Raw genomic sequence first — 23,689 nt, 5'->3', positions numbered from 1 at the left:
TCGTCCCCTGGGCCGGGCAAGGACACGGGTGCCCCGGAGAGGGACCCTGTCCCCGGGCGGCGGCCGCTGGCAGAGCAGCAGGACGCAGCAGCTCCAGCCCAGGCGAGGTCCTGCTGCGCTCCCGGGAGCCCGAGCTGCACCGGGCCCTGCCCGTCGCTCGCCCGAGGAGGTCGCCTGGAGCCCCGGCAGCCCGCCCAGGAGGCGCCTCCCGCCGGCGGGGCGGCTCGTCCTGGACGCCGAACAAAGCACACGCACGCCGGCCGCGGCGGCTCATTAAATATCCTTTTATTCCTCGTGTTTAAAATGGCTAATAAGAATAAAAAACCAACGGCGTGGCGCTGCGGAGGCCACGGGCGAGAGATCGCCACGAGGGTTGCGCGGCGCCGGGCGCTCGCGGGGACGGGGGAACGGGAGCGCTGGGCTCCTTGGCTGCGTTTTTGGCATGTGATGAGAAAAATATTGCTCTACGGGGCCGCGCCCCCCCGGCCTCCCCTTCCCCACGGGAACAGCGAGAAACCCGGTCAGCCCCGCTCAAACAACACAACACGAACAGAACCAGGAAACCCACCAACGCGAGTCCCGGGAAACGGCAAAAGCCCAAAACCGCGGGTGAGCGGGGCGGCCCGGGGGGGAGGGGCGGCCCCGGGGGCTGCAGCCTCAGAGTGAAGAGCCGGGAGGAGCCTCCTCGGCCAAAAGCACCTCGGGGGGGCGGGGGCAGCCCCCTGGGGACAGCAGCGCCACCAGCGCGGGCCCGTACCCCCGCAGGGACAGGGACAAGCGGGACCAGGCCCTGGGCCGGGGACGGGCAGTTTCTTCCTCTCTGGGTAAGATATATAATTTCTGTGGGTTTTTTAATATTTATATTTATATATATATAGATATTTATATATACACACACCTGGTAACTCAGAAAGAGAAAAAAAATAGAATCCGTAACAATAATAATAAAAAAAAGTATTCTGGTTTAAAAACAATCCATCCCTGCCCCGCCAGGCGAGCGAGCGATTGCACGAGGCCCACGGCGCGGGGCGCCCGGAGTCGTTGCTGGGGGACGAGCGGCCCCACGCGGGCGTCACCCCCAGTTCTGGGGCGGGAACGGCCACGTCCCCCGTCCGGCTGCTGGAGCCACAGTCCGGCGCAGAACGTCCCTGGGGGCGCGGGGGCTCTGCCTCATACCGAGATCTCGTAGGTGGTGCCCCCCACCCCAGAGACCTTCTTGACTCCCCCACGGGTGGGGCTGCCCAGGGGCGCCTGCCCTGTGCCCGGGGCGGCCCCCAGGCTCTTGGGCTGCCCGTTGGACTTGCTGTAGGCGGCTCGCAGCTGCAGCTCGTCCCTGCGGGGAAGGACAGATGGACACAGGGTCAGGAGGGGCTGCTGTCACCCCCGAGGGACCCCAGCCCTGCCCCACCTCTGGCTCCCCGGGGCGGGTACCGGCTCTGTTCTGGGACAAGAGGGAGGAGAAAAAGGAACAAGAGGAGGGTTTTACTCCGCCCTCTCCCCGGTGAGGGGGGGTCACTGCTGCGGGTGCAGGGAAGGGGGGGCCGGAGGGGCTGCTGGGCGGTGGGGCAGTCCCGGGGTGTCCCAGGGTGAGGACCCCCCCTCCACGGCTCTGCAGACCCCCGCACGCGTGGCAGCTGGTGCGGGACTTACTTTGGTGGCAGCAAGGGCTGCAAGGCCACCTCCTCCGGCTCGGGGCCGCCGGGCTGGGCCGCGGGTTTCTGGCTGCCGTAGGACAGGGACTTTCCGAGGTGGGGGGCAGCAGGCGGGTCGGGGGAGCCCAGGGACCGCGCCCGCAGCGCCGCGGGAGGCTCGGGCTTGCCGAAGCGCGGCGGGGCCGGGCGCGTCAGCGGGTTCTTGCCCAGCGGCGAGCGCTTGGAATCGTCCGAGGAGGAGCTGGTGCGCGGCGCGTTGCTGGAGCCCGGCGTCGACTGGATGCCCGAGTCCGGCTGCGCCGCGTCCTCGTCCCTGCCCGCGGCCGGCGGCTGCTGCAGCAGCTTCTCCCGCTCCTGGATGGAGGCCACGATGTGGCGGGAGAGGTTGTCATAGCGCACGGGCGAGGGCTCGCGCGGCACGGGCTTGGGGGGGCTGGCAAAGCGGCCGTGCAGGTCGGTCTCTCGCTGCTGGGCGATGCGCGCCGAGAGGAAGGGCGAGGTGTAGCCCACGGGCGCCTCGGGCTCCGGCGCCGCCTGCACCGACTCGAAGTCGGGGCTGTCGGAGGGCGTGAGCAGGCTGTCGTAGGACAGGCTGCCGTTGCGCGTCTGGTTCACCAGGCTCTTGTAGGAGGTGGAGGTGGTGCCCTCGGAGCGGATGGACTGCAGCTGCCCCAGCTCAAAGCCCGTGCCCTGCGCCGACTTGAGGCTGGAGGAGCGGGAGCCGCTGGAGAGCGGGTCGAAGGGGAAGCTCTTGCCGAAGGTGGGCGAGCGGAAGCTCTCGGGCTCCAGGCTGGGCTCCGAGCGGTAGCTGGGCTTGTGGCCGCCCTCGCACATGGAGTTGGGCTCCTTCAGGCTGTTCACTCGGCTCAGCTGAGGGGCAGAGGCACGGGGGTCACCGCAGAAAGACAGGGTCCATGCAAAGCCCCAAACCCCCCAGCCAGGAACGCGCCGGTTCCCCGGCCCCGCCGCGGCACAGCCGTACCTTGGCGCTGGTGGAGTGGGGCAGGGCCGCCGAGCTGCTGCTGCTGCTGTAGCCGGGCCGGTACCTGTACATGGTGGGCGTGGGGGGGCTGTCCTTCCCTAGCAAGCTGCTGTCTGCGGGGGGAGAGAGACACTCAGACTGCGGCGGCTCCCGGGGAACGCCGTGCAGAGCCCCCTCCCTGCCCAAGAACCGGCTCTGAGCCTGGGGTGCACACACGGGGAGGGGGGGATGGGATGGCAGGCAGGTGAAACACGGTGGGATGGAAAACACGTCTCCGTGGCGCAGTGTGGGGCCGGCGCTGCCGTTCCGTGCCACAGCCCCGCAGGGTGGGCGCTGCCTGGAGGCACCGGTGGGTGCCGGGTGCTCCGGAGCCGCCGGCTGCTCAGCCACAGGTGCTGCAGCCCCTTTCCAGGGGGACGGGAGAGCTGCGGAGACCCCGGCTGCTTCCAGCTCAGCCCTTCGCATCCCACCTCTCGCCAAGGCCACGCAGGAGCTCCCAGCGCTGCTCCGACGGCGCTCGGGGAAGCGGAACACGAGTCCGCAGCTGCCACAAAGGTGCTCTGCCACTGAGCCCGGCCCGCCGCCGCTTCGCCCCTTCACCAGGGCAATGCTCCTGTGCCCGCTGCGGCACAGCAGCCTGCCCGCCGCAGCCACCGCGGCCTGTGCCGGCTTGACACGGCTTCCTGCCCCCTCGCAGGGAGCAGCGCTGTCTGTGCGCAACCCCAGCGCACGGGGCCACGTGTACCAGCCCAGAAAGGCGGCACGTCCTGCTCCGCACCGGTGCCGATGTGCTCCGGGTCTGCCCTGCAGCCTGTTCCTGCGGCCCTGGCTCCTGCTCCGCCTGGCGCAGCCCTGGGCTCCCCTCCCAGCGCTGCCTGGCCCTGCGTGCCCTCCTTACCCTCGGTGGTGGCCAGGGATAAGTGTGTCCTCAGGCCGGTGTAGCGGCTGAGGTCTGGCTTAGGAGGGGGTGGCGGCTCGGCGTCGGCAGACTGGCTCTCCGTCACCTCCAGGCTCCCCTTGGACTGCGGAGACAAAGCGCAGAGGAGATCAGGGGGCGCCGGGTCTCGCCCCCCGGGCAGGGAGCGGCAGCGGCGCTGCGGGGGCTCTGGCTCCCCCTCGGCATCCACCACTCTGAGCGCCTGCAGGCAGCACGTGCCGCCGGTGCTGGGACGTGCTGGGGAGGGGACACCCATGGGACGCCGCGAGGGAAAAGGACGGACGGGGAAGGGGACGGAGGGGGCAAAGCCTCATGTGGCTGCTGCCACATGGGGGGACGTGGTGTCCGTCCCACGGGGTCACAGAACGAGATGACACAGAGGGACGGGAAGGTGACAAGGCTCGCTCGGTTCTTTACTCACGGATGCAGACTCGCAACCCTGGGCTGCGTGGAGGGTCCCAAGGTGGGGAGCACCGATCCCCCCCCGTCCTCACCTTCGTCCTCTTCAGCTCGGTCTGGATACCGTTGTCCATGACCTTGACAGTGACCTGACTGTCCGACACGTCTGGCCGCAGGAAGGGGGGTCTCACCAGCACCGTCTGCTCAGCCTTGGGGCGCCCGAGGTACCTGGGGGAGGGTGTCAGGAGCGGCCGCCGGGGACAGGCGGTTCCCGGGGCTGCGGGGACATGGCCGTGCGGGGACAGCTCACCTGGGGGCCGGGGAGCTGCAGAGCACCCGGCTGACGTTCTTACAGCAACCGTTGGTGAAGGGGTTGACGCCACCGCGGAACTTGCCTGTCACCTGCAGGACAAGGAGCATCGCAGTGCACGGGGGAGACAGGGACCCCAGGGGGATGGGGACCCGGGGGGCTCTGGTCCCACCGCCAGGCCAGGGACTCAGGTCTGCTCAGCTACCTCAGGACAGTCTCCAAGGACGGAGACACCTGGAGATACCGCCTCCCCTTTCCAGGTCCCTGTCCCAAGGTTCAGCAGCCTTTGATGGGCACAAGTCCTTCCCCGATGTCTGACTGGACGCTGCCTTGTCCCACGCTGCGCCCATTGCCTCTTGTCCCCCCAGAAGTGCCCACCCGGCTCCGTGTCCCCGCAGACCCCCGGGAGCGGCAGCGGGGACCGCCGTGCCCAAGCTGCACTCAACCTCCCAGAGACACCTCCTGCTCTGGTCCCCAGCCAGGCTGGTGACCGTCCCCTGATCCCACCCACCACAGCTGCCTGGTCCCAGGGCACCCCAGCCATCCCGCAGCCATACCTGCTCGTTGGTGGTGCGGCCCCTCGCCACCAGCACCACGTGGAACCCCGTAAGGCCAGCGACGGGAATGAAGAACAACCCGGCCACGCACATCACCACCATACTGCCACCGCCAGCTAAGGACGAGCCGCGGCCCTGCGGCGCGCACACTGTCCCCAAACCCCCCCGCCCCAAACCCCCCGCCCGCCTGCAGAGGATACGTGACGGCCATGCGGACGCCGGAGAGCTCCTCCACCTGGTACAGCACGTAGAGCAGCCCGAAGCCGAAGACACCCATGATGTGCGTGGTGAGCGACAGCAAGAAGAGGAAGAAGTAGCGGTAGTTGCGCCGCCCGATGCAGTTGTTGACCCAGGGGCAGTGATGATCGAACTCCTGCAGCGAGGGGGCACGGTGAGGGGCTGCCGGGCGCTGCCGGGGGTGCCGGGGGTGCCGGGGGTGCCGGCGGGTCCTCACCTCCACGCAGTTGTCGCAGACGCTGCAGTGGGAGCAGCGCGGCGGCCGGTAGAAGCGGCAGGTCGCGCACCACTTCATGCGCACCTGGATGCCCTTGATCTCCACCGTCTTGTAGAGCGGGGCTCGGAAGTCGTCCTCCTTGTCCTCGTCCTCCTCGGCTGGCGGGAAACGCCAGCGCAGCCGCGTGTCAGACACGGGCCGCGCTGCCTCCTGCCTTCCCGTCCACCTGTCACCGGGCACAGGGACCAGCCCACACACCGGCAGAGGAGGAGGGGCTCTGCCAGGCCCTGCCCCCAAACCAAGACCCTCCTGAGCCCCAGAGACCCGATGCGGGTGCCAGGATTTATGCTGCTTCCATGCGCCGGTCCCATGGGCTGGGTGCTGCCCCCGAGCGATGTCCCTGGGCGGGGCAGGGAGGGTCCTCCAGCCCCCGGGATCCCCCGTACCCCGGAGGAAGGAGGCGGCTCCACCCGAGCCGTGTCCCAAGCAGAGCCGCACTCACCTCGCGGGAATATGCCGGGGTCCATGAAGGTGGCCATGCTGAAGTTGGCCAGCACGAAGAGGAAGACGACGGCATTGTAGGCGGGAATGACCGGGGAGACGTACAGGCTGAGCCCGGGGCACCTGCGGGCACAGGGGCAGTGGGACACGCTGGCGTGGTCCCCGCTCCCGCACAGCCTGGGCAGTGTCACCGAGCCCCGCGGGGTCCCCATGACCAGCCCCGCGCACCGGGGTGGCCTGGCCGGGGAGCCCCCACCCCTCGCTACGTGTCCGGGCTCCTGCCCAGGGGCTGTGGCCATTCCCTGCCACCAAATCGTCCCCCACCCTCAGCCAGTGCCCTCCACACGCAAACCGGAGCTGCAGCTGCACCAGCCCGACCCCAGCTGTGCTCAGCCACCCTCGTGGAGCAGCCTGAGGTGGGACGTGCTCCAGGAAACCATCACACAACACCACCGTCACCCTTGGCCGCGCTGCCACGGGGAGCGCAGCAAGGGACTCGTCACCGTCCCCCCGCTCGGCTGGGGACAGCGGGCTTCCCCGCGAGGCGCCACCGTAATTCCCTAATCTGCTTTGCCACGGGAGTTTAATCCGGCAGATCTAGGGCAGCATCTGTCCCTCCGTCCCCCCACAGCGATAAGCGCAGGTGGATTTGGGCAGCGGGACCGCGGGGCCCGGCGGGCAGGGGACATATGGTGCCAGCGCCATAATCCCGCAGCCCCGAGCGGGCAGAGGTGAAGGGGCGGGCGCCGGACCCGTCCCCTCCTCCACCGCCACCCGCTGCAACTGGGCCGGGGACGGTGCCACCACCCGCCAGGCAGCTCCAGCGAGGGGGCTGGAGGAGCGAGCAGAGCTGCCATGCACCTGCCTGGGCAGGGCACGGCTGGGACAGGCACACCGGGCACCGCGCGTGGCACCAGGCCCCGGCCCCACAGGGACAGGGACAAGGACAAGGCAGCGCCAGGCACAGCGGGAGGGCAAATCCGCTGGGCTTTAGGGGACACCGGGCAGCGACACTGTGACAGGACCAAGCCCTGCTCTGCCTCCAGCACCCCGGCACAGGACTGTGCCCACAGCTCTCTCCAAAGCCCTGCACCCCACCCCTCCCCGGGCACCTCGTGGGGCGGGAGCCTCGTCCCCCGGGGCACCTCGGGTGGTGCCACCAGCCCCATGTACCTGGGACACATCTGCGGGGCCTCCCCCGAGCTGTGCCCAGGGGCAGGGAGGGCTCCAGCACAGCCCCGGGCACCGGCCCGGCCGGCTCAGCCGCCCGTGTGCCCTCCCACGTCCCTCTGAGTCCGTCAGGCACTCCAGCTGCACCGCGGGACGGCTGCGAGAGCAGCAGCTCCAGCCTGCGCCCCAAACCCTCCGAGACAGCTCCGTGGAACCACGGGGGAACGGCACCGCGGGGAACGCCACCGGCACCGCGGGGAACGCTACTGGCACCGCGGGGAAAACGAACGCCACTGGCACCGCGGGGAAAACGAACGCCACCGGCACCGCGGGGCCGGGACCCGAGCGAGGGATGAACACACCAGTCGTGCCCGGCCCAGCTCACCCAGCACAACCAGCACTGCTGGGAGCCGCAGCAGCAGCGAGGGGCTCACACCCTGTCCCCTGGGGCTGTGCACCCACCAGCTCTCTGGGCAGCCTGTGCCAGGGTCTCACCACCCCCACGGGGAAGAATTTCTTCCACGTCTCTCATCTAAGTCTCCCCTCCATATCAGTTTAAAGCCATCACCCCTTGTCCTGTCACTACCCTTGTAAGAAGCGTGTCCCCATCTTCCCTACGAGCCTCCTTTGGGCACTGGAGGCTGCTCCAAGGTCTCCCGGAGCTTCTCCTCTCCAGCGAACACCCCAGCTGTCTCACCTGTGCCCAGCAGAGCTGTTCCAGCCTCGGGTCATTCCTGGGGCTGCTCTGGCCCCTCTGCAGCAGCTCCGTGTGCGTCCTGTGCTGAGGACCCGGAGCTGGACCAGCGCTGCAGGGGGTCTCAGCATCTGCCCCATCCCTGGAGACATCCCAGGCCAGGCTGGACGGGCTCTGAGCAACCTGAGCTGGTGAAGACGTCCCTGACATGGCAGGGGGGGCACTGGGGGAGCTCTAAGGTCGCTCCCAACCCGAACCTTTCCGTGACTCCATGCACCCCACCCGTGGGAGGGAACACGGCTCCTGTAGCGCAGGGAGCAAAGGTGCTGCCGATCGCGGGGAACTGCCGTCATCAGCACTGGCTGCTCCTGGCTCTCGCTCCCCGGGAAGCACAGGGGCTGCAGACCCTGCCTGGGCACGAGGAGGAGGAGGAGGAGGAGGTGCCCACCATCACAGCCTCAGGTCTCAGAACTCTCCCAGATCTCTCTGCAGATGGGGACGTGCAGCACGCCCGTCGCTGGGAGAGCTGTCCAGACTTGTCGCTGGCAGCACATAAGAGAACCTGGGGAATCTCGGGCAAACTGAGTCATATCTGGATCCGAAACGGGCTTTTTGCCACCAGCCACGCCAGGAGAGCCCGTCGCTGCCAGCCTGGCGCCCCCTCCCCTCCGCAGCCCCAGCGGCCCCTGCCCTGCCCCCAGGACCCCAGCCCACTGTGCCGGGCTCCCCGTGCTGCCCCATACCGGAGCGCGGACTCTGCCCTCGCCGCGGTGCCAAGGGCCTGGCTGCACACACAGCCCCGCTCGCACCACAGTCCCACCAGGCCAGGTCCCACCAGGGGCACCTGTGCCACCGTGCACCGGAGCCACCGCCAGCTCCAGGGACGGCCACGTCCTGCCCTGGTGTCCCCTGCAGGCACCAGTGCTGCGAGAGGCCGGAGTTCCTGTCCCAAACGGGTGCCGATGCCCTGAGCCGTCCCAGCCGCGGGGTCGGCAGGAACAGCTGGGGTCAGAGCTTTTACAGGTTCACCTAATTGCAATGAAGAGTTTATACTCCGCGGGCTCTTGCACGGCCCCAGAACTCCCGCAGGCTGACCGAGCGCCGGCTCTGGCGCGGACGGAACCTCGTTCTGTGTCTCCGCATCCCGGCGGCCGGAGAAAAGCGTCCGGAGAACCGTATCGCTGGGAGTAACGCAACCCCCTGGCCAAACAGCCTGTGTGAAAGTGCACAGCGCCTTGCTGCTCTGCTTGAGAGTTAATGTCATGTTTTAAAGCAGGTTAAATAACATCCACTGACCTACAATTAACACGACCCTGCCCAGGTGTTCCTGCTCTGAACAAACCTGCTCGGCAGCACTGGCTCCGGCGACGCTGCACCGCGGCACCGACACGCGGCGGCTCAGACGGGGCTGTCCCCAACACACAGCCTGTGTGACAACGCAGAGTCCCTGGGCTGTGACACAGCTGCTCAGAGACACTGGCGCTGCAGCCCCTGGAGCAGCCGCACAGACCCAGAAACTCCCTGCGAGCGTCTGACAGCCCGGAGCAGCCAAACCCCACCGGAGCAGCCAAACCCCACCGGAGCAGCCAAACCCCACCGGGCTGCCAAACCCCACCGGAGCAGCCAAACCCCACCGGGCTGCCAAACCCCACCGGAGCAGCCAAACCCCACCGGAGCAGCCAAACCCCACCGGGCTGCCAGCGCCGCCAGACACCGTGTCCCGGCGGGAGGGACGGCCGCGCTGCTGAGCGACGCCACCAGCTGCTCTGTCCTCACGGGGCAAACGGAACTGCCCGGCCCCGGTGCTCAGGTTACCTACCGTGTTGTTGCCCGGCTGTTGCCAGGCGCTAGAGCCGCGGTGACCTTGCAGCGCAGCAGTGACCGCAGCCACGAAGGAGTTGCCTCCCGCGGCAAAACCCCTCAGCAGGGAGAGCTCTGGCCAGGGTGCGGGGACGGGTGTCCCACAAGAGCAAGGGACAGGGCGGGGGTCACCTCCCTCTGCACCAGCCATCGCCCTCCCACCAAGGAGACGACTGGGCAGGGAGGGAAACAGAGCCGGCACCCCGGGCAGCAGCGGCACATCTCCGGCTGCCGGAACCACTCCCAGCCCTTCGCACAGGGCCAACGCGAGCCCTCCAAGGTGTGAGCACGCAGAAAACCCTGTCTGGGCTACGCTTCTCTCTGCTGTGCCCCCGGAACACCCCTCGCCTCAGACCCCGACCCAGGGATACGCTCAGGACGTGGCAGCTCATCCCGGCGGCCGTGCCCCATGCCGGTGGCCGTGCCGCTCGCTCCTGCCCGGCACACAGCAGCGCGGCCGCGGCTGCTGCAGGCAGCTCCGTGCCGTGCCCAGCAGCTCCCGGCCAGCCGCAGCCCTGCGGTCCTGCCTCCCACCCAGCGCCAGACCAGGCCCGGCTCAGACCCGTCAACGAGCTGTTTGCCACCTGGGAAGGGAAAATGCCAACGTGAGCAGCAGCCCTGCCCCTCCCAGGCAGGGAGGTCCCCGTGGCACCGCCTGGCCCTCTCCAGCGCCTGGCACCAGTTTACACGCTGCTTTCCCCTCTGGCGCCGAGGCCACACAGGCACCTGCCCCAGGCAGGTCACCTCCTCCGGGCCCTCTCCAGAGGCACCAAACCCTCATTTCCTCGGGGTACGGCCAACATCGACAGCAGGAGCAAGAGACCACACAGGGGTCAGAGTCCTGCTCCTTGAACTTTCCTTTGTGGCTCACAAATCAGTTATGAAACTCTAAAATAACCAGGAGCCCGCCGCAGTCCACCGAACCCCTTCATGGAGCTCCAAAGGTGACAGTTCCCGGCACCATTATCCAGCTGTGAGTCACACACCGACGCCCAGCACGGCCGGAGTTGTGCAAGCACTCGGTGACAGGAGGAGCAGCTGCCAGGAGCCGAGCTGAGCACGGTGCCCCGCCAGGACCCAACGCTTGCCGGTCCTGGGGCTCGCCCATGGGAAACCCCGTGAGACGGGTCCAGCCGCGGCTGAACCGCTCCACGGGCCGCGGAGCTCCCGCACCGACCCTCCTCCGCACCCCGAGCACCACGGCCCCGTTAGCCCGTGGAGAAGCCCCAGCTCCCCCCGCTGCCCCGGCGGTCCCTGCCCTGCCCCCGCCCAGGGCGCCGGACCCGCGTGCCCCCTCCCGCCCCCCCCGCGTGCAGCCGCTGGGACTCACGTGAAGGCAAAGAAGAGGGTGGTGGCTCCCACTAGGAAGATGGCGGCAGCCGAGACCGGGACGTACTTGCTGGGTTTGAATCTCTTTCCCGACGCTGCTGGCATGTTGGAGCTGTGGCGGGGGGTCCGCCCCGCAGCATAGCCCAGGCCCGCGGAGCCAGAGCCGGGCGAGAAGGGGAGGGCAGTGGGACGCAGCCGAGTCCCGCAGAGGAGCCCGGCTACACGCTGCCCCGCCGGAGCTCACGGGCGCGGGGATGGGAGGTTAAAAATATTAAAAACTCAGAGCAGAAAACTGGATTTGGATTTAAAACCGTTGGGGCAGGAATGCCCAGAGCGCCCGCAGCTGCCCTCAGCCGGGCACCAGCCCGCTAACGCCGGGCCCAGGGGCCGAGGTGGCCGCTGCGCTCACCAGGACGGGACCAGCAATGTGTGGGATGGGCCACGGTCCTGCCCAGCCAGCACCCCGGGAAACAGCACGGTATCGGTCACTTCTCCTTTCTAATCTGCTCCGAGGCCCGCAGCCCCTCGGCTGCCGCACGGAGGGGGGTCTGGCAAGCGATCCGGTTCCTCACCGCGCGCCTCCCCCTCACCGGGGGGGCACAGAAACACTCTCCCTGATCTCCCCGGGATCCGGGGCTGGCTGGCGGTGGCCGTTTAATTTTATTTATTCTCTCTTGACTGTTAAAGCCGAGGAACAGCTGGTGCAAGGTTGAGCTGTAAATCCCTTTCTTGCCAGGGGGGCGGGAGGGGAAGGTCCAGCCGATTGTGCGTTTGCTCCTCTTCCTACTCGTTCCTTTCTCCTGACCCCCCCGGCCTTTCCGCAGGCTCCGTATCCACTCGGTGGGTGGGAATCGGCAGGAATTTCATCAAATCCTTTCTGCCGCGACCATGTCCAAGCAGCGCAGGGCAGGCTGGCGCGGAGATCTGGGGGAGCGCTCCTCACAGCCCCGGGACACGACTGACGGTGGCAACAGCGCTGGACAGGGCTGGCTCCCCCATGGCCCGAGCGGTGCGGGGACGACCTGCTTGTTCCAAACTGCTTCGCTTTTTCCACCAGTAAAATTCTGCTTCATTAATCCATTAGTCTTTTAAAAAAAACAACTACATAAAATCATTAAAACTTGAAATCTGGTACACGACAGCTCACCTAGGGAAAAAAGAAAATAAAGTAATAAGGCACAAGAAGAGACGCGGCCATGTAAACACAGTCACTAAAGTAACGCCGAGCTCGCCGGGACACGGAGCAGGCGCTTGCTGGAAGATGGAAACAGCATCTGGTAGATGTAAAACCCCGATGGCAAGTCCCAGCCCACGAGACGCCGATCCCGGCTGCGACACAGCGACACCGCAGCCCTGGGCCTGACCCCGGCACGGCCGGCCCTGCCCTCGGCCGCAGCACCCAGCGGTGACAGCCCCGGCCCGCCGCGGCCCGACACGTCCCCCGCAGAGCCACCGGGACCGCCCCACACCTCCCGGCTGAGACGAGGGACCCGACGGCCTCTCGCCCAGCGCCAACCCGCAGGTCCAGCGCCAGAGAACGGCACCGGGGCAAGGGCCTGGTCAGAGGGCTGGAGGCTCCACGCAGGGTGGAGGTGGCGGGAGGGACAGGCAGGAATCCGGTCCCTTCCCTGGGGCGCAGCGAGCGGGGACACCGGCCACGCATACACAGGGACCCGCAGCTCCGGGCTGAGAGAGCCGGGGTCTCCCAGGGACCCCCACGGTTTAGGGAGCCCTGGGGAACGCGCCAGCATGGGCCGAGCCTGAGGACACGTTGGGGAGCGCAACAGAAAACACAGAGAAACTGCCTGGAAATGGCCGCGGGAGGCACCAACCTGCTCCAAAGCCCAGACACCGGGAGCCCATCACAGCTCGGGGACAAGCCAGACACCGATTGTAACGGTACAGCAGCCCGCCTGGATCCACCAGCGATTGTAACGGTACAGCAGCCCGCCTGGATCCACCACCGATTGTAACGGTACAGCAGCCCGCCTGGATCCACCACCGATTGTAACGGTACAGCAGCCCGCCTGGATCCACCACCGATTGTAACGGTACAGCAGCCCGCCTGGATCCACCACCGATTGTAACGGTACAGCAGCCCGCCTGGATCCACCACCGATTGTAACCGTACAGCAGCCCGCCTGGATCCACCAGCGATTGTAACGGTACAGCAGCCCGCCTGGATCCACCACCGATTGTAACGGTACAGCAGCCCGCCTGGATCCACCACCGATTGTAACGGTACAGCAGCCCGCCTGGATCCACCACCGATTGTAACGGTACAACCCCCCTGACCTGTCACCTTCCACCCCGCTGTCCCCCGCTGCGCCCAGCGCGTCCAGCCCGGCGCTGCCGACGCCTCCGCTCTCTCCTCCTCGCATTCTCCTCTTCTGCCTCTCAAGGTGTTTTTCTTCAGGGTGGACAGGAAAGTACCTGGTGCTGACTAAACACTGCTGAAGGCTGAGAGAACTGCAGCACAAAATTAAAGGCGCGTTTAATGACAGGAGCACGTTACAATTAGATCGGTTCAGTCACAATCAGGGCGTCAGTCACCTGGGCTGACTGACGAAGAACCCCCTCCTGCTGAGCTGCTCTTCCTTTGCAGGAACGAAGCTCAACTTCTCAAGCCCCTTTTTCTGGCCCGTGTGACGGAGGGGACGCCCGGCACAACACGGGGTGACGCTCACGAGCCACCAGGAAAGCTCCGTTGTCACCCGGCAGCAGCTCTTGAGCGCGATGAGTTCGCGAGCAGAGAGCCGCCGCCTTCCGGAGCAGAGCAACACGGAGCTGCGCTGTGACGAGAGGCGAGCGGGACCCGGCACACCGGGGACGCGGCCCGGCGCCCACAGCCAAGAACCCGGTGTCCACAGCACGGGCAGGTAGCGATCCCACGGATGGGTTACCGGGATGTTAATCACGACATCACTGCTAATTACTTCAGCAGCAGCAATCTGCTAACGCACTCGTCTGCTGCCGCGGAACACCCCGGCCCTTTGAAAGGCTCCGCCCTGAACACCAGCCGCGCCTGGAACTCAGACAGATCCTGCCCAGGCGGAGCCTTCTCGGCAGCGCGGTCCCCAGCCCTCCCGTCCAGCGCACCGTGCTCCCGCGGCCAGGGCTCCCCAAACCCCGTCCCTCGAGGGGCCTGCCCCACCGCTCCCCGTGGCGACGGGGCAGGAACTGCAGTGCCCTGACCCCCGAGGTCTGCGCACCCGGCACAGCGCCGCAGGAACGCCAGGAGCAAGAGCCAGCCCCCCACCAAAGAAACAACGTGCGAGTTGAGGTACCTGCTGAGGGACGGTCTGCCTGAGCAAGCACCACGCGCGCGGGGAGCGCCAAGAGCTGGCACTGGTGACACCCAGCGAGACGTGACACAAATACAACCCCCAGCTCCCTGCCGCCTTTGCCCGAGAACGACTCCGCAGTTCACCAAACCTGCGCAGGGCTGTGAGCCCCCCGAGCCCCCGGCACCGCCTGCGCCTGGGGCCGAGGCCAAGACACCGGCCCCGACCCGGGGGAGCAGGTCCCGACCCCCCATGGTTGGAACGTCCGGCTGCTGAAGCCACCGAGGTGCAGCACGGCAGGCTCTCTGCTGGGCAATCCTCAGAGTACCTTCTTCTCTTTGGGCTAAACCTCGTCGCCCTGACCATCCTCGTCATTCGCCCCAATGTGCAGGAGAAACACCAGCAAAACCCGCCCGACTTCCCACGATGGTGCCAATTCACACCATGTTCACACTGATTCTCCAAACAGGCGCTTCCTTCCCCCCCAGCCCTGCAACCCACCTACCCCCAGTCCACCACCCCACCTCTCTTCTTTCCAAACCCTTCGTCCCCATCCACGAAAGCCACTCAGACTGTCCCCAGCGGCACACGGGCTCTGCCCCAGTCCCTCTGCCCCTTCCAGCCCCCACCCGCCCCCAGCGCAGCCCTGCTCCTGCCTCCCCAGCCCGGGCACGTGTCACCGGTGACTTCCCTTTCCCTCTCCACCTGTTTTTCCAACCCTAGCACCCCGTTTCCAGGGCATTTTCCCAGCCCCGCTCAGCTCAGCCGCCTCCGCAGCTCCCCAGCAGGGCTCCTGCCCTCTCTCCTCACCATTCCGGAGGACTTCTCTAAACTTCCAATTCCTTCTCTCGGGATGTCTGCGAGCGCCACTGCTGTCACCTCCATCTCCTTCAGTCCCAGCCTCCTTTCCTTTGGCTGAGGTCCTGTAAAGTCTCGCTACAACCTCCTCTTGTTCCAGCACCCATTTCCCGAAGCCCCGCACTCCTCCCGCACTGCTGCAAACCCTCGGCTCACCGGCTTCTCCAGCCACCTACCCAGACGTAGCCTGGAGAGTTGGTGCTTTGTGGCTTAATCTTCCTGCAGCATCAGACAGGACAGGAAAACACGCTGCACCGGGCCCTCCCCACCTCTGCCGGGCGAGGAAAAACACGTGTAACCAGCTCACAACATTCTCTTCCTTATTTCAGTCGCTGTCAATAACCACTGCGGCTGCTCGGCGCTCCCGCCCCGGCAGGAGGAACACGCCACCGCCACCCGTCACCACGAGCTTCCCTGGACACGCCGCGTTCCGCAGCGCCCGCGGAGGAGAAAGTTCACTCTCGGCTGCGGGTTCCGCACCGTGCGTCACGTCCCCGCCATCGCAGCGCGTTCCCACGGCACGGGCCGGACAAACAGCTCCCGCCACGTGAGGCGGCGCCCAGCAGGCAGACCCGGCCCGGCACGGACGCGATGCGCTCCACCCGCTCCCACCTCGTCTTGATCAGCTACCGCGGGGGAGCTCGCTGCCGCGCTCAGCTCGGCACCCCAGCCCCAGGCAGACGGGCCGCCCGAGCGGGGACCCCGCTCCCCTCCACGGCCCCCCGCTCATTCCAGTGCTGCACAACCAGCTCCCACCTGCCTCTGAGGTCTAACACTCACGATAAGCAGAGAGAGCACAGGGCTCTCAGACCTGCTGGCCAGTGACACAACTGGACCGGAGCAAACGTCCCAGGCCACGGGACACGGGGCCATCGCCTCTCTGCCATCGTCTCCGCGAGACGGGTCAGGGGCTCCCGCTGGCACCCGCTGCCGCAGGGGCCTGCCGTGACCACGGGACCCAGCAGCCAGAGCCAACGAGGGGTTTACTGAGCCCAGACAACGGGGCTGGACACGGGGCAAAGCCCGGGGCGCCACAGGTCGGGTGGGCAAGCACCGAGACTCCCACCGAGAGCCCCAACGCCGCCGGAACCCGCGGGCTCTCCCTGCGGACACAGTTTTCTGATCACCCGCGCCGCACTGACACAGAACTCAGGCGTATCGTGCTGAGCACCGTACGTGAATGGGAGTTCCTGCCTCAAAGAGGCGATGTGGTGGCACTTTCCCGCTTTAATCCAAAAGGCAGGTTCTGGGCTCCAGGCGAACGGGCTGCGCCTCTCCGCGGGGAGACGCACGGGGTTTCCAGCAGAACAAGATACGGAAAACGGACGCGCATTCTGTTGCAGACAGCAGCTCAAAGGCCAGCATCCACTCCGTGCTGAGCTCCTGGCCAGGCTTACAGCATCCCACCCTGCTTCCTCCGCCTCCCCACTGCTTTACACGGGATTAGCCCCGTTTTACGGGCAGAGGGGGCAGGAGAACGCCTCATCCGCCACGGCCGCCTCTCACCGTGCACCGCGGTGAGGGACGACCCGGCCTCTCACCACTGCGTTATGAGACAACAGTCAGCAACGGAGACACGGGCACAGCGAGACGTGACTGTCCCCAAACAGGCGTCACAGCGGCCCTGTTGGACCCCGCAGCCCCACCTCATCACCAGCTGCTCCACCTCCAGCTGGGGCTCGTACCCCAGAAATCAACAGGGACAAACGCTGTGCTGCAGAGCAACCGCTGCCTCGGCACAGGCACCAAAGCGGCACTTACACTAAGCCCAGTAAGACAGGCCAAGATCAGCTCCCCTCATTTTGATCTAGACAAGGTTCGAGTTGTTCTTCATATGCCCCAAAACACTCAGCAGCACCCCCCACGGAACAGCCCATTTCTCCGTGCACCCCAGCTCAGATCCCGGGAAAACCGCAGCGCAGGGGGCGCAGCGGCAGCCGACGCGGTCCCGAAGCAGCGCGGGGTTGGAGCGGGGACCCGCACGGACAGCCACGCAGGGCGCGCACGCCCCCGGCTCAGACCTGCGGCTCGGGGAAGCGCGGCCGAACGGACACGGCGCCAAGCGAGCCCGAGGAGGAAGCGCTGGACTCTGCCCGGGAGGTTCTGCCCGCGGCCTGGGCGGCAGAGCGCGGGCACCGCGGCACGGCGCCTTCCGCACGGGGCAGCCCCGGGCACGGGCAGCCGACGCGTCCCGGGGATCGTGCCCGGCTGCCCGGCGGCCCCGGGCACGGCCCCTCCCGGCCCCGCGCCCGCGCTCCCGCCGCTGCCCAAGGTCGCGCTCGGCCCGCCCCGGTCCGGGGCAACGTCCCGCCGGGCCGGGCGCTAACACGGAGCGGGGCCCGCTCCGGGGGACGGCACCGGGGCGGAACGGCGCCGCGGAGCGCGGGTCCCGGGAACGCCCGAGCGCCGGGCCGGCGGGGCTGCTCGGGGCCGGGCCGCGCTCCGTGAGGCGGGGCGGGTCGGGAAGGGGCCGGTCCCGCCGCGGGGCCGGGCAGGACGCTCGCCGCCGGGGGCCCCAGGTGAGCGCGGCCCGGCTCGAGGCGCGCTCGGGGCGGCGGCAGCGGGGAAGAGCCGCAGGGCGGCCCGGGCCGGCGGGGCTGCGGCGGGAGGGGCGGCCGGGAGCCGGGCCCGGGCAGGGGCGCGGACCGGCCGGCGGGGCGGGGGCAGCCGGGCCCGCGCGGCGGAGCCGGTGCAGGGGGAGAGGGCGGCGGGCCGGGACGGGGACGGGACGGGGCCGCGCGGGCGGGGCGGGGCGGGCCCGCGGCCACGTGACTCACCGACGGCGGCGGGAGGCCGCGAGCGCGCGGCGGACGCTCCCGGGCACGATCCGTCGCCGCGCTGGGCGGCCGGGCACGACGTCACGGGCACGACGTCACGGCCGCGCCTGCGCACGGCGCGGCGCCCTCGCTCGCCCCCGCCGCCGCTCCTCATTGGCCGCCGCGCGCTGAGCCGGCCGGAAGGGGCGAGGCGCGTGAGCGGGACAGAGGCGGGGGCGGCCGGGGGCGCGCGCACGTCACAAGGGGCGGGGCACAGGCCGCGGACGGCGCGTGCGCGGACCATTCCACGGGGGCCGGCCGCTCCCTCACACAGACACCCCCGACCAAAAGTTGCGAGGTTTAATAAAAAACGTTAATAAGAAAGGTTACAAAAGGATCTAAAACCAGGGGGCAGGCGCAGGGGGTCCCCGGGGCCGGGGGCCCACAGGAGCCAGCGGCAGCGGACCCCCCCGCTACTTGAGGTCCATGAAGCGGATGTCCATGATGAGCAGGAAGCTCTTGGGCAGCGGGCGCGGGGCGGGGGACAGCACGGTGAACACCTGCCGCTCCAGGTCCACGCCGGTCACCACGATGAACCCGGCCACGCTGGTCTCCGAGATGTTGTCGTCGGGGCCGTCAGCCGTGCTGACGCTGAGCAGGTGGTGCACCATGTCCCGCCCCGGCGTCACCGGCACCAGCTTCAGCTGGTTGTCCTCCTGCGACATGCCCAGCGGCAGGCACGAGTCCGGGATGGTGGGAGCCCCCACCTTGTAGATCTTGACGTCGGAGAACTTGACGTCGAAGGCGTGCGGGTAGAAGCAGCCGCGGAAGCCGTAGAAGTACTCGCGGATGCGGTCGTCGCGGCACTCGCGGCGGAAGTCCTTGGAGCGCTCCACCACGCCGCCGGACTTGGGCAGCAGGACGGTGCGCACGAAGTGCGGCAGGTCCCGCTTCAGCTCGTTGTAGAGCCGCTCCTGGTCCAGCACCACCACCACGTCCACCTCAAAGGCGGAGGCGGCGTGCACCAGCGCCTGGTAGCCCGAGCCCTTCACCCAGCCGCAGGTGTTGATGACGCAGCCGCTGACCGAGGCGCGGCGGTTCACCTCGCAGCGCTGGTTGAAGACGTCGGCCAGGCGGGACGTGATCTGCGGGGAGACCGGGTGCAGCCGTCAGGACAGAGAGACCTTTCAGGAGCACTCATGTCCCCAGACCGCAGCTGCTCTCTCCAGCACCATCGCTGCCTCCTTCAAAGCCCCACCGCTCAATCCCCGCAGCAGAACTGCGCTGGCTGCAACCGGGCAGGGAGCTCAGGGAGGAGCGGGCGGGCCCGGGGTGGCAGCCCGGTCCTCCCCTTGGGGACACAGCGACCCCCGCGCTGTCCTTACACGCTCGGTTATTCACCGTGGAGGCCCCAGCGCAACGCCCAGCCCCTGGGCAGGGCAGCCACGGGGTGAGGTCCTCCCCGCTCAGGCTGTGAAGGGGGATGTGCCGTGCAGGAGGCTGAAGCTGTTCCCAAACGTGTTACAAGGGTGACAGACTGTGGCCGGAGACGCTGTTCTGTCCCAAGGGCTGTGGTGGCCTCCAGCCAGGCAGGGGCCCATGTCACCAAACAGCCACAGCGGGAGGGCCCTAAGCACTTGGGATCAGCTTTTTGGGCATCTTCAGGTTTTTCATGGACATTTTTCCACCCGGGTTTCCATTAACAGGGCGTGGGGGGTTCCTGCGGGGGCGACGCTGTGTGGCGACGGTCACTGCGCTCTGACTGACACCGGTTCTGTGTGAGAGTGACCGGACACACCCGTGCCCTGTTCCCCTCTCGCCCGACGAGCCCACGGGCTGAGCTGCTCGCTGTGACCGCAGCCCTGCCCCCGTCCCCCCGGCTCTGCCCCCGTCCCCCCGGCGCTCTGCCTCCGTCCCCCCGGCGCTCTGCCTCCGTCCCCCCAGCTCTGCCCCCGTCCCCCCGGCTCTGCCCCCGTCCCCCCGGCGCTCTGCCTCCGTCCCCCCGGCAGCTGCGACTCGCAGCCCGCAAAGGGCCCGGACAGCGAGGGCTCAGTTGTGGCCCCTCAGCTCCTCCGTTCAGGGCTGAAGAGCTTCCCCGGGGGTCCCCGCAGCCCCTCCACCACCCCCATTGTGCCTCCCCCCTCACCGTCCTGGCCCTCCGCAAGTCCTGTGGGGCCACAGCGCCAAGAGCCGGGCACGGTGCTCGGGGCCGCAGCCCCACACGGCGGCCAAATAAACAGGGCAGCCGTGGCTGGGCAGGGAGCTCTGGAGCCAGCTCCAAGCCCAGCTCGGCCCTGGCGAGAGCCCCCAGCCGCGCACCCACCTTGTTGTAGAGCTTGATGTTGGTGCCGGGCGTGGTGGAGCCGAAGTGGTAGACGAGCGGCGCCTGGAGCGAGAATCCCTCCTCCACGTCGGCCGGGCGCTCGATGTAGAGCGCGCCCATGGTGCCGGGGATGGACACGGAGCCCTGGCCCACGTCCAGCTCCACGAACGTGGGCCGGCGGCCCAGCCGCACCGCGTAGTTCAGCAGCAGGCGGCACACGGTCGACTTGCCCACGTCGGTGGGTCCCACCACCATGACGCGCGGCCCGCGCTCGTCCTCCCGCTCCGCCTGCCGCCGCATCTGCTCCAGGGCCGTGTGCGTGTTGAGGTACAGCAGCATGGGGGTGTCCTTGGACACGTACGCCACCTCGGTGCGGCCGCTGAGCTGCAGGGCGCAGCCGTGCCAGGTGAACACGGCCACCTTGGCGCCCGCGTCGAAGCTGAACCTCTTGTTGCGCGTGAGCTCGGTGCCGAACACCTCGGCCATGCCGCTCAGCAGCTCCAGCTGCACCGTCTGCGACGCCTCCACCTCGAAGCGCAGCTCCGTCTCCCGCTCCAGCTCGAACTTGGCCACCTGCTTCTTCTCCTCGCCGCCGTCGTCCGCCATGGCGGGCGCGGGCTGCCCTGCGGGGTCGGCGGGTGGTTGGCGGGGCCGGGCCGGGCCCCGAGCCGCCCCGAGGCCGCCGGAGCCGCCCCCGCCCCGCCCCGCCCCGCCCCCCAGCCCGCGGCCACGGCGCCCGCCGCTGCCCCGCCGCCCCTACTCACCGGGACGGCGCGCTTCCGGGACAGCGAGGCTGCGCCGGAAGTGGCGTCAGAACGGCGCCCCCGAACCCGCGGGGCGGAGGGAGCTGCTGCTGGGGTTGCTATGGCAGCCGCGAGGGGCTTCCGGGTGACGTAATGACGCAGGGGGCGCCGCGCGGTGTGTCCCGGGAAGCGGAGTCCGCGGCCCCGCGGGGTCATTTGCATCTTATTTGCATACAGCGCGCGCCGCGCCCCGGCCGCGCGATCGTGTCTCGTTAGACAGGGCCCCCGGTCCGCCGGCAGGGCCCCGGGGCCGCCCGCAGCTCATTTGCACCCCTGTGCACGCAGCCCCCACGGTCGTCTGCGTGCTCCCGGGGGGAGAGCTCGGGGGACACGGGGAGACCGAGGAGCCGGCGGCGCCCGCAGCGCATCCCGGCGGCGGGGCTGACGTCGGAGGTGCGGGCGGTGACGTCACGGCGGCGGGGGATGAGTCACGGTGCCGTGATGCAGCCCCGGGCACGCAGCGGCCGCCCCGGGGACAGCGGCAGCGGCTGCAGCTGCAGCGGGGACAGCGGCAGGCGGTGAGCGGCGCCCGGGCACCTGGCAGCCCCGGGGACCCTCGTCTCCCCCTCGGGACCCGCATCCTGTCACCCCTGGGACCCCCCTCAGCCCCCCCCAGCTCCTCTCCCCGAGTCCCCTCCGGGACCCCAACATTGTCCCCTCAGGCACCCCCATCCTCCCGCCTCAGGACCCCTATTGTCCGTCCGGGACCCCCAGACTATTCCAGCAGGATCGCTCCCACTCCCCCCTCTCTCAGCCCCCCCGGGTCTCCCTGGGGACAGCAGGGACGGGGCGCTGTCCCCCGCGCCGGCCCTCACCGCTGCGACGAGCCGGCCCGGTCTCGGCTGGCAGCGGGGTCGGGGCGCGGCTGAGAAATGGGGGTGCAAGGGAAAGAGGGCCCAGGCAGTGACCCCCCCACCGCCTCCCGTTACCCCCTCGCAGGCCGCCCCCCTTTTCCGCCTCCTGCTCTCCTGGGGGGGCCCGGGGCGGCCGTGCCCCCCCCACCTCCGCGCGGGAGGAACGACGGCGCTGGGCGCTCTGCTGCGCTGCTTCCCCTGCGAGCGGCTCTGCGGGGGCTGCGCCGTGCCCCCCGTGCCCCCGCGCCCCCCCGGGGCCCTGCCGCCCGCCGCGCCGCCCCCCCGCCGCCGCCTGCCCCCCCGCACGTTCCGCAGTTACCTGCCGCGCTGCCACCGCACCTACAGCTGCGTGCACTGCCGGGCGCACCTGGCCCGGCACGACGAGCTCATCTCCAAGGTGGGGGCTGCGACAGCCGGGTACCCGCGGTGTCCCCGGGGGGTGAGCTGCCCGGGGGCGGGCTGGGCAGCCGGGGTCCACCCGTGGTGTGGCAAGTGTCCCCCCGTGTAGTCCCCGGGGTGAGGACATCACCACAGCGTCCCCAGGGTGGTGAGTGTCCCCCCACGATGTCCTGGGTGGCAGGTGACCCCTGTGGTGCCCCGTGGAGGTGACCATCTTCCCCTCGGTGTCCCCAGGGTGGTGAGTGTCCCCCCACGGTGTCCCCGGGCTCGCGTGTTGCAGCCCATGGGAGTGATGCAGCGGGGCAGGGGGATGCGGGTGGCCCGGGGACGCGGGTGGCCCAGGGGACGGGGGGCCCGGCCGGTGACTCGTGCCGTGTCCCCGCAGTCCTTCCAGGGCAGCCATGGCCGTGCCTACCTGTTCAACTCGGTGTGAGTACCCGGGGGCGGCGGCCGCGGGCGGGGTGGGCTGGGCTGTGGGCACCGGAGACTCACCCCTGGCTGCTGTCCCGCCGCTGCCGGCGGTGCCGGGCTGTACCGGGCTGTGCGGTGCCGGCTGTGCGGTGCCGGCGGTGCCGGGCTGTACCGGGCTGTGCGGTGCCGGCTGTGCGGTGCCGGCGGTGCCGGGCTGTATTGGGCTGTGCGGTGCCGGCGGTGAGGTGCGGGCTGTACCGGGCTGTGCGGTGCCGGGCTGTGCGGTGCCGGGCTGTACCGGGCTGTACGGTGCCGGCTGTGCGGTGCCGGCTGTGCCGGGCTGTACCGGGCTGTGCGGTGCCGGCTGTGCCGGGCTGTACCGGGCTGTGCGGTGCCGGCTGTGCCGGGCTGTACCGGGCTGTGCGGTGCCGGCGGTGAGGTGTGGGCTGTACCGGGCTGTACGGTGCTGGGCTGTGCGGTGCCGGCTGTGCCGGGCTGTACCGGGCTGTGCGGTGCCGGGCTGTACCGGGCTGTGCGGTGCCGGCTCAGCCCCCTCCCGGCGCAGGGTGAACGTGGGCTGCGGCCCGGCGGAGCAGCGGCTGCTGCTGACGGGGCTGCACTCGGTGTCCGACATCTTCTGCCAGAGCTGCAAGACCACCCTGGGCTGGAAATACGTGAGTGCCCCCGCGTCGGCACCCCCACCCGCACTCCAGCCCTGCCGAGGGCACCCCGAGCCCACTCCGCGGGCACCCCAAACCCTTGCCCTGGGCACCCCTTTGCTGGGGCACCCCAAAGCCTCAGTGAAGCAGCCCCCGGGCACCCCAAGCCCATGGTGCCCGGGGGGCTCTGATCCGTCTCCCCAGGAACAGGCGTTCGAGAGCAGCCAGAAGTACAAGGAGGGGAAGTTCATCATCGAGATGTCGCACATGGTGAAGGAGAACGGCTGGGACTGAAGGGCACAGCGGGGACACCCCCGGCAGCACCGCCCCGGGGTGCCGGCAGTGGGCCCCCCCCCGCTCACCTGCGCGGGGCCCCCCTGGGGTGCGGTGCCCGTCACCAGCATGCGGGGGCTGCGGTGGTTTTCTAGGGCAATAAAGGCTTTTTTTTAGGAAGGTGCTGAGTGTCACGTCCCGCGTCAGCCCCTGGGGTGACGCCT

The 23,689-nt window shown here is 68.9% G+C and overlaps 3 protein-coding genes across 11 annotated transcripts; 1 reads left to right on the top strand and 2 right to left on the bottom strand.

The window, feature by feature from the left end:
- Positions 1-268: 268 nt before the first annotated feature.
- Positions 269-17,919, bottom strand: ZDHHC5 (zinc finger DHHC-type palmitoyltransferase 5). 8 transcript variants are annotated; one of them, XM_065065754.1, is made up of 13 exons: positions 13,399-14,588; positions 13,141-13,314; positions 10,847-11,992; positions 5,794-5,915; positions 5,292-5,449; positions 5,038-5,210; positions 4,838-4,940; positions 4,281-4,372; positions 4,066-4,198; positions 3,533-3,656; positions 2,635-2,747; positions 1,651-2,522; positions 269-1,333 (listed from the first exon to the last, which is right to left on the bottom strand). In XM_065065754.1, the coding sequence occupies exons 3-13, from the start codon at positions 10,948-10,950 to the stop codon at positions 1,171-1,173; spliced, it is 2,157 nt and encodes a 718-aa protein (XP_064921826.1). In that variant the 5' UTR covers positions 10,951-11,992; positions 13,141-13,314; positions 13,399-14,588; the 3' UTR covers positions 269-1,170. The 8 variants fall into 8 exon arrangements, with proteins under 8 accessions (XP_064921826.1, XP_064921824.1, XP_064921828.1 ...); XM_065065752.1 differs by lacking the exons at positions 13,141-13,314; positions 13,399-14,588 and adding an exon at positions 17,765-17,919; XM_065065756.1 differs by lacking the exons at positions 13,141-13,314; positions 13,399-14,588 and adding an exon at positions 15,164-16,814.
- Positions 17,920-18,089: 170 nt separating this feature from the next.
- On the bottom strand, positions 18,090-21,056 carry CLP1 (cleavage factor polyribonucleotide kinase subunit 1). Of its 2 annotated transcripts, XM_065065771.1 has the most exons (3): positions 20,831-21,056; positions 20,067-20,689; positions 18,090-18,888 (listed from the first exon to the last, which is right to left on the bottom strand). In XM_065065771.1, exons 2-3 carry the CDS (start codon positions 20,670-20,672, stop codon positions 18,217-18,219), a joined length of 1,278 nt encoding a protein of 425 aa, XP_064921843.1. In that variant the 5' UTR covers positions 20,673-20,689; positions 20,831-21,056; the 3' UTR covers positions 18,090-18,216. The 2 variants fall into 2 exon arrangements, with proteins under 2 accessions (XP_064921843.1, XP_021153405.2); XM_021297730.2 differs by lacking the exon at positions 20,831-21,056 and having other exon boundaries at positions 20,067-20,815.
- On the top strand, positions 20,959-23,645 carry YPEL4 (yippee like 4; the record flags this gene model as incomplete). Its single annotated transcript, XM_065066509.1, has 6 exons — positions 20,959-21,387; positions 21,809-22,120; positions 22,304-22,360; positions 22,508-22,551; positions 23,099-23,207; positions 23,397-23,645. Coding segments are annotated over 6 exons (1,041 nt in total), but the record flags the coding sequence as incomplete, so codon positions are not given.
- Positions 23,646-23,689: the final 44 nt, after the last annotated feature.

Source organism: Columba livia, chromosome 5 (assembly GCF_036013475.1).
Source record: "Columba livia isolate bColLiv1 breed racing homer chromosome 5, bColLiv1.pat.W.v2, whole genome shotgun sequence".
Taxonomy (NCBI): domain Eukaryota; kingdom Metazoa; phylum Chordata; class Aves; order Columbiformes; family Columbidae; genus Columba; species Columba livia.
This window is presented reverse-complemented; position numbering and strand designations above follow the sequence as displayed.

What these genes read in the sequence shown, in the direction of transcription:
- CLP1 (XM_065065771.1), bottom strand. Translation starts at nt 20,672, where the DNA reads ATGGCGGACGACGGCGGCGAGGAGAAGAAGCAGGTGGCCAAGTTCGAG. An exon ending in ACATCAAGCTCTACAACAAG is followed by an intron (nt 18,889 to 20,066) that starts GTGGGTGCGCGG and finishes GTCTCCCCGCAG; the next exon opens with ATCACGTCCCGCCTGGCCGA.
- ZDHHC5 (XM_065065749.1), bottom strand. Translation starts at nt 8,920, where the DNA reads ATGACATTAACTCTCAAGCAGAGCAGCAAGGCGCTGTGCACTTTCACA. An exon ending in AGGGCAGAGTCCGCGCTCCG is followed by an intron (nt 5,916 to 8,399) that starts GTATGGGGCAGC and finishes CTGTGCCCGCAG; the next exon opens with GTGCCCCGGGCTCAGCCTGT. An exon ending in TGCAGCTCCCCGGCCCCCAG is followed by an intron (nt 4,199 to 4,280) that starts GTGAGCTGTCCC and finishes ACCCTCCCCCAG; the next exon opens with GTACCTCGGGCGCCCCAAGG.